The 14,434-nt window shown below is 37.4% G+C and overlaps 1 protein-coding gene across 1 annotated transcript in view; it reads left to right on the plus strand.

Annotated features, from left to right (window-relative positions):
* Positions 1–9,974, plus strand: part of CA10 (carbonic anhydrase 10) — a 423,683-nt gene extending 413,709 nt beyond the window's left edge. The window contains exons 7-9 of the mRNA XM_070736011.1: positions 5,262–5,416; positions 8,589–8,763; positions 9,658–9,974. Coding sequence (XP_070592112.1) covers positions 5,262–5,416; positions 8,589–8,763; positions 9,658–9,680 — 353 coding nt within the window. The 3' untranslated portion in view covers positions 9,681–9,974. The remainder of the gene's footprint in view (positions 1–5,261; positions 5,417–8,588; positions 8,764–9,657) is intronic.
* Positions 9,975–14,434: the final 4,460 nt, after the last annotated feature.

The following is a 14,434-nucleotide window of genomic DNA, read 5'->3' on the forward strand; positions in this document are numbered from 1 at the left end:
CAAATGTGGTTCCTGGGCCTTAGGTTTGACACCCCTGGATGTAAGGCCCAACCAAGTATCAGTCAGACATTACATGTACTATGTGTGACTGTTGCCATCATTCTGATACACAAGCTCAAATAGCCAGGGGGAGGATTATGAGTGATCCTTTGTGTCATTAAAATGCATGCTTGAAGAATGGGTAGCAAAGCATCTGAAAGCCAGTGTTCCCCAGAACATGGGAATTAGATCCCTAGGACAAAACCTGTCTTTATCAAGGTTGGTGGGATGCACAGTGCCACCAAAATAAGCTGCAAAGCTCTTTGGAATGTGCCAGCAGATGTTTAAGAACTCAGTCTCTTTCTCATTACGAAGTGAGTACATAACACTTGCATCCTGACATCTTCTACAAAGGGGATGGCTCATTAATTAGTAAAGGAAGGAAGTGTCTGATTTAAAGAGGAGGAGCTGGAAACCCAGTCGTTCCTTTAAAAGCCTGTTTTCCCATTGGCCTGAACCTTCCAAGGGAATTCTCAGTGATTTCTACACCCTCACTGTGTGCACTAAGAGAATTAAGCTTCACTGAGTAGCTTTATTATCATACATTAACCTTAACAATGTAGAACCTTCTTTTTTCTGGAGGGCAAGGGTAATTAAATCTAAACAGTCTTGGCCTTTCCAAGAGAGAGTGGACAAAAAATATAATGGCTAATTAACCCTCCCTTCTCCCCTCCTGCCGGAAGATTGTATCCATTTCCCAAGTAGGATGTTACAATGCAATTACTGCAAAATGCAACTGAATTGCAGTTTAAGATCAATCTTGGCTCAGTGGCCAAATTTACACCCTGCACTGGAAATGAAACTAATTCTAGGGCTTGTTTGGGCATTTGATTTAATTTACAACATCTTCCCGAAACTGGTTGCTGTCCAGATAAAATCATATCTCCCATAAATAGTCAAATTTTGGGCATGTTGACAGGAACATGGATCCATGTGAATTTTTTTCCTTTTTTTTAAATGTGTGCCTTTGAGTCAATGTTGACTTCAGATGACTTCCTGGATAAATCCCTGCACTTTTCCTGGCATTGTTTTCAAAGGTGGTTTGTTCTTGCTTCCTTCTTTGGGCTGGCAGAGAGGGACTGGTCCAAGATGGCTTTATGCCCAAGGCAGAACCAGAATTCACAGTCTCCTGTTTTTTGGGCCAAAATGTCTCTTGATGGGAACTACAGTTGAACTGAAATACATTGGGGAAAACATGAGCAAATGCTAGAGGGAAGGCCTAGCATCAACATGCTTGAGCAACTTCCAGACTTTAGCTGCCCTGTTAGAATCTGCTCGAGCTGATGCCTCCCCTGTGCCTCCCTAGCTACTGTCAAGGAATCCTCATCCTACAATGCTGGCAGAAATTTCTCCAGTGGGATCTGTATATGAACAGAAACACTGGAACACATCCTCTCCAAATAGGATGAAAGTTGTAATAAAATAGATAAAAGAAGATTGGTTTGTTGGTGATATATAGGAGGGGGAGAGGGAGGGAGGGAGAGCAAGAGAGAGAAAAGATAGGTAGGTAGGTAGGTAGGTAGGTAGGTAGGTAGGTAAACATACAGCGGATAAACGACAGGACTACCATAATTGCACTGCAAAAATCCAGATGAACATATGGATGTAAACCTATTCTGTTGTGTTTTATCTGTCCTACCCTACCATACTCTACCCTACCTTACCCTACCCTATCCTATCCTATCCTATTCTGGAAGGCAGTACAAATATAGCCAAAAAGTGAACTCTTCCTTGCCTTGTTGCAGTTGGCTGATTTTTGCAGCCTAGATCCACTAGCCCTTACATACAACATTGTACTGAATAGAAGGAAAATGTATGCAGAAAATATAGATATGGTGCTCTCACATATTACACAATACTGGAGATGAAAAAGTGTACATAAGAAAAATGCTCAAAAACGAAAAAGACTTAGAAATTTCAGACTTAATATTGTTTTGTTTTGTTTTTTAAGTGACAGACTGGTGCAAGAATGACTGATTTGCATCTTTAGCCACCACACTGATTTTCCACATTCACAAATAAAGCACTGAGAAGTGGCTGCAGCAATTTCAAGATTATCAGTTTATCACTTTGGTTGGAATATTATCATCCCTTTCTGAAAACAGTAAACTGTCACCATGACATAAACCCATCTAAACTATACTTATTTATTTTATTTACTCCTGCCACAAACTTGTGATTGAGGTTATCGCTGTCACAGTAAAAGGAGCAACAGAGTTAAAACAATGTACAATCAAATCACAAATGCACAACCGAAAAAGGAGAGAAAAATAATAATGAGGTATTTCAATGAATATTGAAAGAGTCTTCAAAAAGGCTGCATTTTAATCACTAATAGCCCCAGCCAGGTCAGACTTCTAGACAATTTCTTCTTTATGTCTTCATTGGCCATATCCCTTTCTACTAATGCAAAATAAAGTTTCCATTTTTTCTTATCCTTTCAGCTTTTTCTTCCCATAAACAGTTCAGTGAGATAAAATGAGTTATTTCCATTTGTACTTGTTCAAATATATAATAATTCCATTGTTTTAGTTTCCATTTACTTTTATCTTTCCATCCATATACTTACCGTAGTTGCATGAGGAGCTTTTATCATAGTCCTTAATACTTCTTGTTCTTCTGTCTTCATTCCTTGAATTTCTTTAATACCTCCTTCTATTATGTCCCATCCTACCCACAATTCATTTTTAACTATTCCATTTATATTTTTCAGTATTAAAGTCCAGAACTTTTGAATCTCCTCACATTCCCCCCAGAGATCAGAGGTGTGTGTACCATCCCACTTCATGACCATGGTGTCAGCATTTGGGGCTTAGTCCTCCAATCATATATGCCTGCTGGGCAGGAGTTCTATACCATTTTAGATATATTTTCCTTTCCATTTCCTGAAACTTCTCTATTTTAATTTTTTGTATCCCTCTCATTATTCCTTCTATTCTTTCATCCATTTAATTAAAGTCCTTACTCCATTTATTCTTAATTTGATTCAGCATATATTCCTTATCATCTGTCATTAATTTATATATCGCCTTTACTCCTCTTAATCCTTTCTCTCTATATTTCAAAATTATATCTATTTTATTTTCTGTCAGACCTGTTTTAATCTAATCTATTAGCTCTCTCAATCTTAACCAATTTTGGGGTCCATCTATTTGTATTATCTCATTGGTTATCATTAATTCACCCCCTTCTTTATATAAATATTTTATTTGATTATACCCATTTATTTCTAACTCTCTTGCACCCCTCCCTATTACACTTCTTATAGGTGCCCATTTTGATATTCCTTGCTTCCACTCTTTCTGCCATCTATTCGATACTTTAAATGTACTTTCCTGGGTCCTATCGTTTTCTTACTTACTTCATTTAAATTTGAATCATGTATACCTTCTTTTCCTAGTCCCTTGTTCACCTCATTTTCTAAATTTACCCATTTCTCCCCTCTTTGCTCCAATTCTAGTAATTGTTTTATTTGAAAGGCTTCATAATAATATTGTAATAATAATATTGTAATAATAGAATAATCAACAATATTAACATGAACTTCTTCCTTACTTGACCTAACATGACTGAGCTATATCCCTTTGGGGAAAACGGTTGTGTCAGTATCCTCAATGCACTTTAACTTAGGAACTGAACTGGTAATCTGTGTAGAACACACAATAGAAACCACAGGGTGGATTTGATTTAAATCAAGTTGATTTAAATCATGATTTATATCACTAGTAAAAAGGCTTGATTTAAATCAATTCAATTTAAATAATAGTTTTTAAAGAGCAACCATCATCTCTGTCCCGCAGTCTTCCTCTGACTCACTGTTGACTCACTGACAGTCCAAATATTGCAGAATATTGCCTCATGCTACATAACTAAGATCCATTTCATGGTAAAGAATAGAATAGAATAGAATAGAATTCTTTATTGGCGAAGTGTGATTGGACACACAAGGAATTTGTCTTTGGTGCATATGCTGTCAGTGTACATAAAAGAAAATATACATTTGCCAAGAATCATGAGGTACAACACTTAATGATTGTCATAGGGGTCAAATAAGCAATGAAGAATCAATATTAAGAAAAAGCTTAAGGATACAATAACAAGTTACAGTCATAAGTGGGAGGAAATGAGTGGTAGGAATGATGAGAAAAAATTAGTAGTAATAGTAGTGCAGACTTAGTAAATGGTTTGACAGTGTTGAGGGAATTATTTGTTTAGCAGAGCGATGGCATTCAGGAAAAAACTGCTTTTTTGTCTAGTTGTCTTGGTATGCAGTGCTCTGTAGCGACGTTTTGAGGGTAGGAGTTGAAACAGTTTATGTCCAGGATGCGAGGGGGTCAGTAAATATTTTCATAGCCCTCTTTTTGACTCATGCAGTATATTCCTCAATGGAAGGCAGGTTGGCAGCAATTGTTTTTTCTGCAGTTCTGATTATCCTCTGAATCCTGTGTCGGTCTTGTCGGGTTGGAGAACAAACCAGACAGTTATAGAGGTACAGATGACAGACTCAATGATTCCTCTGTAGAACTGTATCAGCAGCTCCTTGGGCAGTTTGAGCTTCCTTAGTTGGTGCTGAAAGAACATTCTTTGTTGTGCTTTAAACTAAATTATTAATGTATCTTAAATAGAAAACGATCTTTAGATAGAATTTTAATCCAAAAGCATTTTATTAATTGTTGTGGTTGACAGAACATTAATTAAGTTAATTAAATTAAATTTGACATACGTTTTTTTAAAATCTGATTTAAATTTTAAAAATATGATTGTTTTAATTTTTTAAAAAATATCATTTATTTTTATCCACTCTGACAGACCATAAAATACTGTACTAAGCTGATCATGCAACTGGACCATACTGGGATTTTTTCCCACCAAGTTTTAGGAGAGAGCTTTGGACTTTTCTTCCTTTGTAAACTATGATCCGTTATACCACACACATTGAAATGACAAGGAAACCACAATATCATTTTTTTGCTCATCGAGTGTGGAAGAGCTTTGTGGGATATGAGAAACAAGGCAGGATTTGTAGTTGCAGATTGCCCACTCCTAGAGACAGCTTAACCAGTTCTAATGTATAACTTTTGGCAGAGTAGCCAAGGAAGTCAAACATTTTCCTGATTTAGATTCATTTAACTACCAGTTTAACTCTGACAGTTGATGATCTTCTTCTCACAAATGCGAATGCTCTGTTCTCGTAAATTATTTTACTATAATTTATTTCCTAGATGATGCATACTTACTGCAGGGACTTAATATTGAGGAACTTTATCCTGAAACCTCTAGTTTCATTACATATGATGGGTCCATGACAATTCCACCCTGCTATGAAACAGCAAGTTGGATACTAATGAACAAACCTGTCTACATATCAAGAATGCAGGTAAAATGAAAACCTTTATTAGCTATGATACCCTTACCTTTGGAAATAATGAATTCTTCTTATAATTGCTCTGCCTTCAGAAACGTGTATTTCTTTTTCTGGAAAGCCACAGTAAATTAGGCAGCCTCCAATAGAGAAGTTAAAAAGAATCCCAAAACTTTCAAACTTCGCATTTTCGGAGGTTGTTATCACTGTTCTCCACTTCATGCATAGGAAAAGAATGGATGTAAAAGTTTCACCATTTTCAAGAAGAAGGTAATGTGTATGGCTGCATCAGAAGGCTCAATGTGCAACAGAAGGTTCCCCCACTTCAGTACTAATGTTTTGTTCTTTAAAAAAATATCTTTCCAAGCTGCTACAATGATGTCCATATTCTGTCTAAGAGACGGAATAAGTAATGGCAGTTGGAGGACAATTATTATGTTTGGTAGTAAGAAAAGAGTAGGAAAAGAGAAAAAAGTTACAAGTGAAACTTCGAAAAGCTGACAGAAGAAAAAGATAAAATGAGACAAACCATTTCAGTTCATCTCAGCCTTAAACATTACAGTTCTGTTAAGGAGAAGAGCTTCGACATATCTCCTCTAATTCAGGGGTGTCAAACTCAAGGCCCCTGGGCCAGGGGTGGGCAGCAGGCAGGACGGAGTGGAACACAGTTCCACCAGCGGAAATGAAGATGCGTGTGCAACTCCATCTTATTGGCGGCTGTCACTTCCTGGATTACTGATCTCGGCTGGGCTCTCCTTTTTCCCCCTGCTGCTGCATCTGGGCTCCTTGCTTTTTTCCTCTTTCTTCCTTCCTGACAAGTTTCCCTTTCTCCTGCTCAGCTCCCCTCCAGCCTCATGCAGCCACCTCCTGCCTGAGGTACAAGCAGAAGGCATGGGTGGAAGTGGCGCTGGCAGCATTTATGCTTCTGGCAGCACCCATTCGTCTAGCTATTCAGCCTGAGGTGGGGGGGTGACCCAGGAAGGAAAGTGCGGGAAACGCGAAGCAAATTGTTACCCCAGCGAGTGACATTACAATTGACAAGATTGTAAGTCGAGGACTTAACAGTTCACTTGAACGATGATGATCATTCAAGCCACTCCCATCTGGTCACATGGTCGGCAAGCCACTCCTACCCAGTCACATGACCATTAAGTCACACCCACAAAATAAGCCACATCCACAGTGTGGCAGTAAAAATTTCGGCTGCCCATTACTGCCCTGGGTCTACGAGGTGCTTAGAACTGGCCCACGGGGCTGCCCTGGAAAAAGGGGAAAGACTGGCCGGTGGTGTCTCTGTCAGCAAAAATGAAATGAAAACAGAGCCTGTTTTCCCTGGCAGAGCACTCTGGCCAACACAGGTCCCCCCACAATCTGCCCCCCCCCCAAACGAGTGATGTCAAGCTGACCACACCCAACCCAGTTCCCTGAATCACATACAACCCTGATGCAGCCCTCAATGAAATCGAGTTTGACACTCCTGCTCTAATTCGAGTGCAACAGTATTCCACCAGCAGATTATCTTGGTCATAGCAGTCTTCTTTTTATTAAACAAAATCTCTTTATCATGTATTCAAGGTCATTATATCTGAAACAACGGGAAATGAATCACAATTTTGTCCTTCCTAATAAATGAATTGTACTGGAATAATGTTAATCTATGCCTTCCATTGATTTGAGCTACCATCCTATATTTACTCGTTCTAAAGTAAAATGTATTGAAAATAATTCCATTTACCTTCAAATAGTTCAGATTATTATTATTATTATTATTATTATTAGTAGTAGTAGTAGTAGTAGTATTTAAATTTGTATGCCGCTCCTCTCCGTAGACAACATCTAGTTTCCTTTCACTGATCTGGATAAGCTAAGCAAGTTCAAGTCTGCTTAAAATTTTCATGAGCGACCATGAAAAAATAGGGCCATAAGGTAAACTGAGTCCTGAAAAACGTGGCAGCAGATAGTTGCCAAGAAAATTCTGTGAACTCTCAGCTCCAAGGAATGTTTATCTTAAACAACTTCAGAATGATACTGATAAATAATTTATACTGGATATAGAGCAGGATTTTTCTCTGATACTCTGCCCTTTACTCATGTCTCCAGAAACTGGAAGGAAGGGAGAATGGGCAAAGTCAATCTGCCTACCATTTCCATAACATTCAAAGGCTGTACAATTCACTCTCAAGAGATACTAAATAGCTCTGGACTTTTCTTACAGTGCTGATTTATTACCACCATCACAATAATTGGCCAATTCCTGTTCACCAATTGTCTCAGATTATAATTAGTTTCATGTTTTCCTCCCTTTGCTGAATAATTTTATTAAAGATTACATTATGCATGTAAAACTGATAAAATCTACATAGCATAAAATACATTAAAAGTAAAACATTTTTATATTAAAAATTAAATTTAAAAAGTGCACAGAAAGGAAAAAACTCTCCCCTTTCCTCCTTAGCAAGTATAATGAACATTAATATCTTATCACCGCCTCTTAAAATAAAACCAAACATCTTTTCATTACATAAGACAACTCTTCTCTATCAACCAATTTTTAAAACATAGCCAAGCCATTTGAATCAGCGAAAGTCCATTAAGGGTTATCAGAAATAACAAAATTACATGTGGTCCTCGACTTATGACCACAACTGAGCCAAAAATTCATGTTGCTAAGTGAAATATATGTTAAGTGAGTTTTGCCCCATTTTACAATCTTTCTTGCCATATTTATTAAGTGAATTGTTGCAGTTGTTCAATTAATAACACCGTTGTTAAGTGAATCTGGCTTCCTCGTTGACTTTGCTTCTCGGAATGTCTCAAAAAGGGACATGACTCTTGGGTCAAGGGAACAGTCATAAGTATGAACCAGTTGCCAAGCATCCAAATTTTGATCACTTTTTTTCAGTGCCACTGTAACTGAATGGTCACTAAACAGCCTGTTGTAAATCAAGGACAACCTGTATTGCAAATACCTAATAAATTTGAATCCTTCCTCATATATTTTCTGTTTTCTCTTTTCCATTTAAACAAATACCCCTATCGTCTCTCATCAAATAACTAAAACCTTTATAACAATATCACTTGGTCCTAATGATAAAAACAATAGCCAAGTTAACAAATCATACTTTGCTCACAAACATTAAGATTAACAGTCAATCTCACTCTGTCTTCACTTTTTATATTTATGCAGATGCATTCTTTACGGTTACTAAGCCAGAATCAGCCTTCACAGATTTTTCTGAGTATGAGTGATAACTTCAGACCAGTCCAGCCTCTCAACAATCGATGTATCCGAACAAACATCAATTTTAGTTTACAAGGGAAAGATTGCCCAAACAATAGAGCACAGAAACTACAGTATAGAGGTATGTTCCAAACACTATATTCATTTCAAGGTAATGTTTTCCGTTTTGGAATCTCCTTTGTCTTACAATGTCAGATTAGGAAGGTTTGATCTACTGTATCCCAGGTTAAATTGTTTGTTTGTCAGGCCCAATATTTTCTATTTTAATAACCTCTCTTCACAGTCTCAGACAAGGTGATCTTTCAATCACCCGCTTCCTGGTGAGTAAGTGAAAATGCTAGGATTAAAATTGGGGGTTTTGATATGGAAAATATATGTTCTGCCACTACAGAAGACAGCTCTTTCAGTCTTCTAAGGAGGCTTCTAAACATTCAGAAAAACAAGGCTTACTAAGGGGACAAAACATGACTGGCAATGGTGATAGTTGGAGTTCTGGCTACTGAATATGAATTGAAGTAGTTGGACCAGAGATTGGAGTTGAAACTAAATATCCTTGAAAAAAACTAAAAATATCATAGAGCAGTGATGGCAAACATTTTTTTTTCTCTCCTCTGTAAGAACCAGTGTTTAACTTCTTTTCTGAAATATATCCACTTCTGTCAAGTTCTGGCTTCAAATCTTGATTTCAGAGCAAGGCTACCAGCAGGACATCAGAATCTATAATAACTTCATTATCTCATTGTTCCCACTATCCCATCCACAAGCAGATATACCAACATTTCAAATGCTGGGGAAAGCCCTGGGGTTTGTATAATATTGTCCAGTTAAGATTCATTTATTTACACTTTTATTTATTTATTTGGTTTGATCCTAAGTAACAGACTCCACAATCTATCCTTCAGATATTTCAGTAATCTTTAAATTTGTATTTATAAAAAGAGAAAAATAAACGGGGGAGAGTGTCATTGTGGAATTTTTTTCCATGGTTATGGGTTTGTTTGTTTTTCTCTTTCAGTAAATGAATGGCTCCTGAAGTAATTAAGACACTAAGCGGGAAGAAGTTTTCACCTCAACGGAATGCTACTACTGTGAATTGATATACTACAGAATGCCCCAGCCCCATTCAGCCCTTGGTCTTTGTACTTCATGGAGCCACACTCGAGAGAAAAGGATGCCAAGTTGGAAATTCAGCTCAATGAAATGTATTCATATGATCAGTCATAAGAAAAACAAAAGACAATATCTGCCATTCCCATGATTACAATTTTGATACTGTTTTCCTGAAACTACTATCGCCCACAATGAAAAGACTGTTCAGACTTTGTATATATGAACTTCTTCCTCTGTTCCCCTTCTCCCTTCTTCTCTTTCCCATCATAACTCCATTAAAAAGGTGGTTTGCTGCTGCCATCCAAGTGGATTTGTGTTCTGTGTGCCAAGTAATCCTTGGAAAGCTGTCATATCACCCTCATTATTGGTTACTGGCAAAGCAGAACTAGGGAGATAGTAAGGGAGATTTATTTCTGGATCATACTCTTTCCATTTGCTTAATAATGGACAGATGCCAAGATAAGTATTGTAAATAGATCACTGAAGAATATAAAGGAAATTGAAATATTTTCCCCCTCATCACATACCTGTAGTAGGAACTGCCAAGACTGGAATTAATCCATTTTTCTGTTTCTTGTTTTACAAAGGTCATACACTGTGTTTGGTTATTGTTAACAATTCAATAAATGTGTTTAACAAATTAATTTACCACACTCACTTCAGTTTATTATATTCTTCTCCCCCCTCCAGAAATGGAAAGGGCCCTGAATTACTCTGAAATCAATCATCAGAATTGTATTTTTAAATGTTCATTATTTATATGTCAATATACAGTTAAAAGTTACTATAGGAATACTAATAGCAAATACCAGAAGCACACACACAAAATGCCTTGGTAAGCATTTATTTGGACAATTTCTCTGGCATTTATTCTGGTCCAATGCCCTTCATGGCATTGGACCAGAATATCTCCGAGACCGCCTCCTGCCGCACGAATCCCAGCGACCGATTAGGTCCCACAGAGTGGGCCTTCTCCGGGTCCCGTCAACTAAACAATGTCAGTTGGCGGGCCCCAGGGGAAAAGCCTTCTCTGTGGCGGCACCGGCCCTCTGGAACCAACTCCCCCCGGAGATTAGAACTGCCCCTACTCTTCCTGCCTTCCGTAAACTCCTTAAAACCCACCGTTGCCGTCAGGCATGGGGGAACTGAAACATCTCCCCCTGGGCATGTTTAATTTATATATGGTATGCTTGTGTCTATGTCTGTTAGTATATGGGGTCTTTTTAAATCTTTAAAATTTTAAATTTAGATTATTTATGATTTGTTTCCACGTGTTGTGAGCCGCCCCGAGTCTTCGGAGAGGGGCGGCATACAAATCTAAGTAATAAATAAATAAATAAATAAATTTAAATGAAAACCTGATTTTCATTGGACAGCAGAAATATAAGAAGCTATCCCATTGGTTTCTTATATTTTTGCCTCCTATCAACATCAACACCGCTAGATGGGAAGATTTACCTACTCAAGTAGTTCAAATTCCCAGAATTGGAAAGCCAAGTCAATCACGCAGAAACAACTCAGAACCTTTCATATTTTCTTTGTGAATAAAATCAGAACTTACACTGTTTGGTCTAGGGGTTAAGGCACCAGTCTAGAAAGCACAATGCCATGAGTTTAAGTCCTGCTTTAGCCATGACAGTCACCTGAGTGACCTTGGTCCAGTCACTCTCCCTCAGCCAAATCCACCTCTTGTGGTTGTTGTGGGGGGAAAGAGCAGGAGGAAAGAATATTGTGTGAGTTCTTGAATTGTTTGTAAAAATAATAAAGGTGGGAAAATACATACATATATTCATACATACATCTGTACATAAGTCTGAAGGCCCTCAGATGCACTGGCCTTACTTTAAATCCCTGACATTTCTGAAAGGAAGTTTCAGTTGAGTCCCCCAAAGTCAATGACTAGCCTGGCCTAAATTATTTATTTTTCTATTTTCCTTTACACTCCTTTGCACAACTAGGGTTCCTAATAATCCAAATTTGCTGTTGTATGGAGGCTTCTGTGTTATGAAAACCTGAGGAAGTCCATATATATATATACACACATATATACCAAATAGGAAAGTGGAAAAAGGGTTGAATGGGAATTTTATGTTTGTGATATCTTGATGTAGATTTCTTTGATGTTTTGTTTTAATTTTGTTTCATGATTAATGTTCATTTACTATATTAAAGTTTTGAGTAAATATAATCAAATTAAAGGGAACGTGATGGTTCAGTGGTTAAGAACACAGCTTGTCAATTGGAAAGCTGACAGTCCAGGTTCAAGACCTGAGTGATACATGATATGGTGAGTTCCTGTTACTTTCTTCAGCTCCAACCCACCTAGCAGTTTGAAAGCATGCAAAGGCAAGTAGATAAATAGATACAATTTCAGTGGGAAGGTAACAGCATTCCACACTCCTCAGTAAATAGTCATGCTGGCCACATCACCGTGGAAATTGTCTTCAGACAACACTGGCTCCCTTGGCCAAGAAATGGAGTTGAGCACTGCCCTCACGACTGGACAGGGAAAATGTTTTCTTTTATTCAAATGGAACTTCTTGAACTGCTCTCTGAAAAACAGTTCCTGCTCCTTCCATAGATCAAATCTAATTTACTACTGATCCACCCACCCATGTCTGTCTCTCATTTCCTTTCATCTCGTATTATTGGGCTCAGCAGACATATTAAAGGTCCAGTTACAAATGAAATAACCGTGGGCTTTTCCTCAAAGAAGCGTCACATTCTCTGTATTAGATAAATAGGAAAGAAATATGACATGGATTTGTGTAGTGCTTTCTGAATAATAGATGCCATCAAAATGAGTTGTCAAGAGTGAGGACTAGAACATTTTTCACAGATCTGGAATTCATGTGTCTTCATATTGTAGTTCAAAATAAAGATGGATGGATGGATGGATGGATGGATGATAGATAGATAGATAGATAGATAGATAGATAGATGATTGATTGATTGATAGATGATAGATAGATAGAGACAGAGATAGAGATAGAAATAGAGATATATATATTTGCTGCCCCACAGGCATACGTTTCCACTTGTCTTCTTGTTTCTGTAATGAAAAGAGGTATTATTGAATATTTGGAAACTTATAAATATTTTCATACATTCAAAGTATCACCTGTATTGGATAATCAAGGGACAAAATAGAAATAATATAATTACCATATACATTATTCATTAAACATGAAACTCTGTCAACTGAACATTTAAAAATGTGTCACAAATGTTGACATTATCATCATCATCATCATCATCATTATATGTTACTATTATATTATTTATATTTTGTCCCTTGATTATCCAATCCCATAGATTAGAAATATCAGCAAAAGAGAGAGAGATTATACATTATCAAGAGTCATACCAGGAACCAACAATCTCTCTGTGCAATTTGTGCCTAGGCCCAAAGCGTGAGGTATCTGGCTAAGTAGTGACTGCCCTTTGGGAGAGACCATTCACTCTTCCAAACTGGAAATTCCATTCCTCTGCTTGTCCTTCTTTCTAATACTCTGCCCTGACAAACACAGCCGTATGTATAGGTAGTCCTCGACTTATAACCATTCATTTAGTTACCATTCAAAGTTGCATCACTGAAAAAAGTGACTTATGACCCTTTTTCACAAGATAATTGCAGCATCTCCCCAGTCATATGATCAAAATTCAAACTGGTTCATATTTATGACAGCTGCAATGTCCTAGGATCATGTGATGACCTCCCAGCAAGCAAAATCAATGGGAAATCTAGATTCATTTAACAATTTGTTATTAACTTAACAAATGCAATGATTCACTTAACAACTGTGGCAAGAAAAGTTGTAAAATGGGGCAAACTCATTAACCAAATATTTAACTTAAACTTAGGCTCAATTGTGGTCATAACTCGAGGACTACCTCTAGTTCAGTTCTGACATGCTGACATATACAGTGTTCCCTCGATTTTCGCGGGGGATGCATTCCGAGACCGCCCGCGAAAGTCGAATTTCTGTGAAGTAGAGCGGAAGTAAATACACTATTTTTGGCTATGAACAGTATCCCAAGCCTTCCCTTAACACTTTAAACCCCTAAATTACAATTTCCCATTCCCTTAGCAACCATTTAGATTATTACTCACCATGTTTATTTATTAAAGTTTATTTTAAAAAATGTTTTTTAAAGGCAGACAAAAGTTTGGCAATGACATATGATATAATCGCGTGGGAAAAACCGTGGTATAGGGGGGGAAACCGCTAAGTATTTTTTAATTAATATTTTTGAAAAACCGTGGTATAGACGTTTCGCGAAGTTCGAACCCGCGAAAATCGAGGGAACACTGTACTCTGCTACTCCAACTCTATTGTTATTTTGTTTTTGATTTTTAAAAAAATTGAGGCTAAGCAAATATGGCTCAGCCTTTCCTTGGGAATTTTAAAATACACTCAAAAATGTTTTGTTGCTTACGTAGATTCATTGCTGCAACTGCCGCCCAATCCGATAGGCACCTACATGCATTCAAATTAAAGATATCTACGTTGTAGAGTAGGCATTGCCTTTTTACACAGCAAATACTGTAGGTGCATCACATTTGTGACTTCTTCCTTGCATGCAGAAAATCACCAGAATAATACAAAAGCTTAAGATTAGCTTATTTCTCTCTGGTGTACAAGGCTGAACGAAAAACTGTCTTCATTCAATAATTTTGC

This window comes from Erythrolamprus reginae, chromosome 2, assembly GCF_031021105.1.
Source record: "Erythrolamprus reginae isolate rEryReg1 chromosome 2, rEryReg1.hap1, whole genome shotgun sequence".
Taxonomy (NCBI): Eukaryota; Metazoa; Chordata; class Lepidosauria; order Squamata; family Dipsadidae; genus Erythrolamprus; species Erythrolamprus reginae.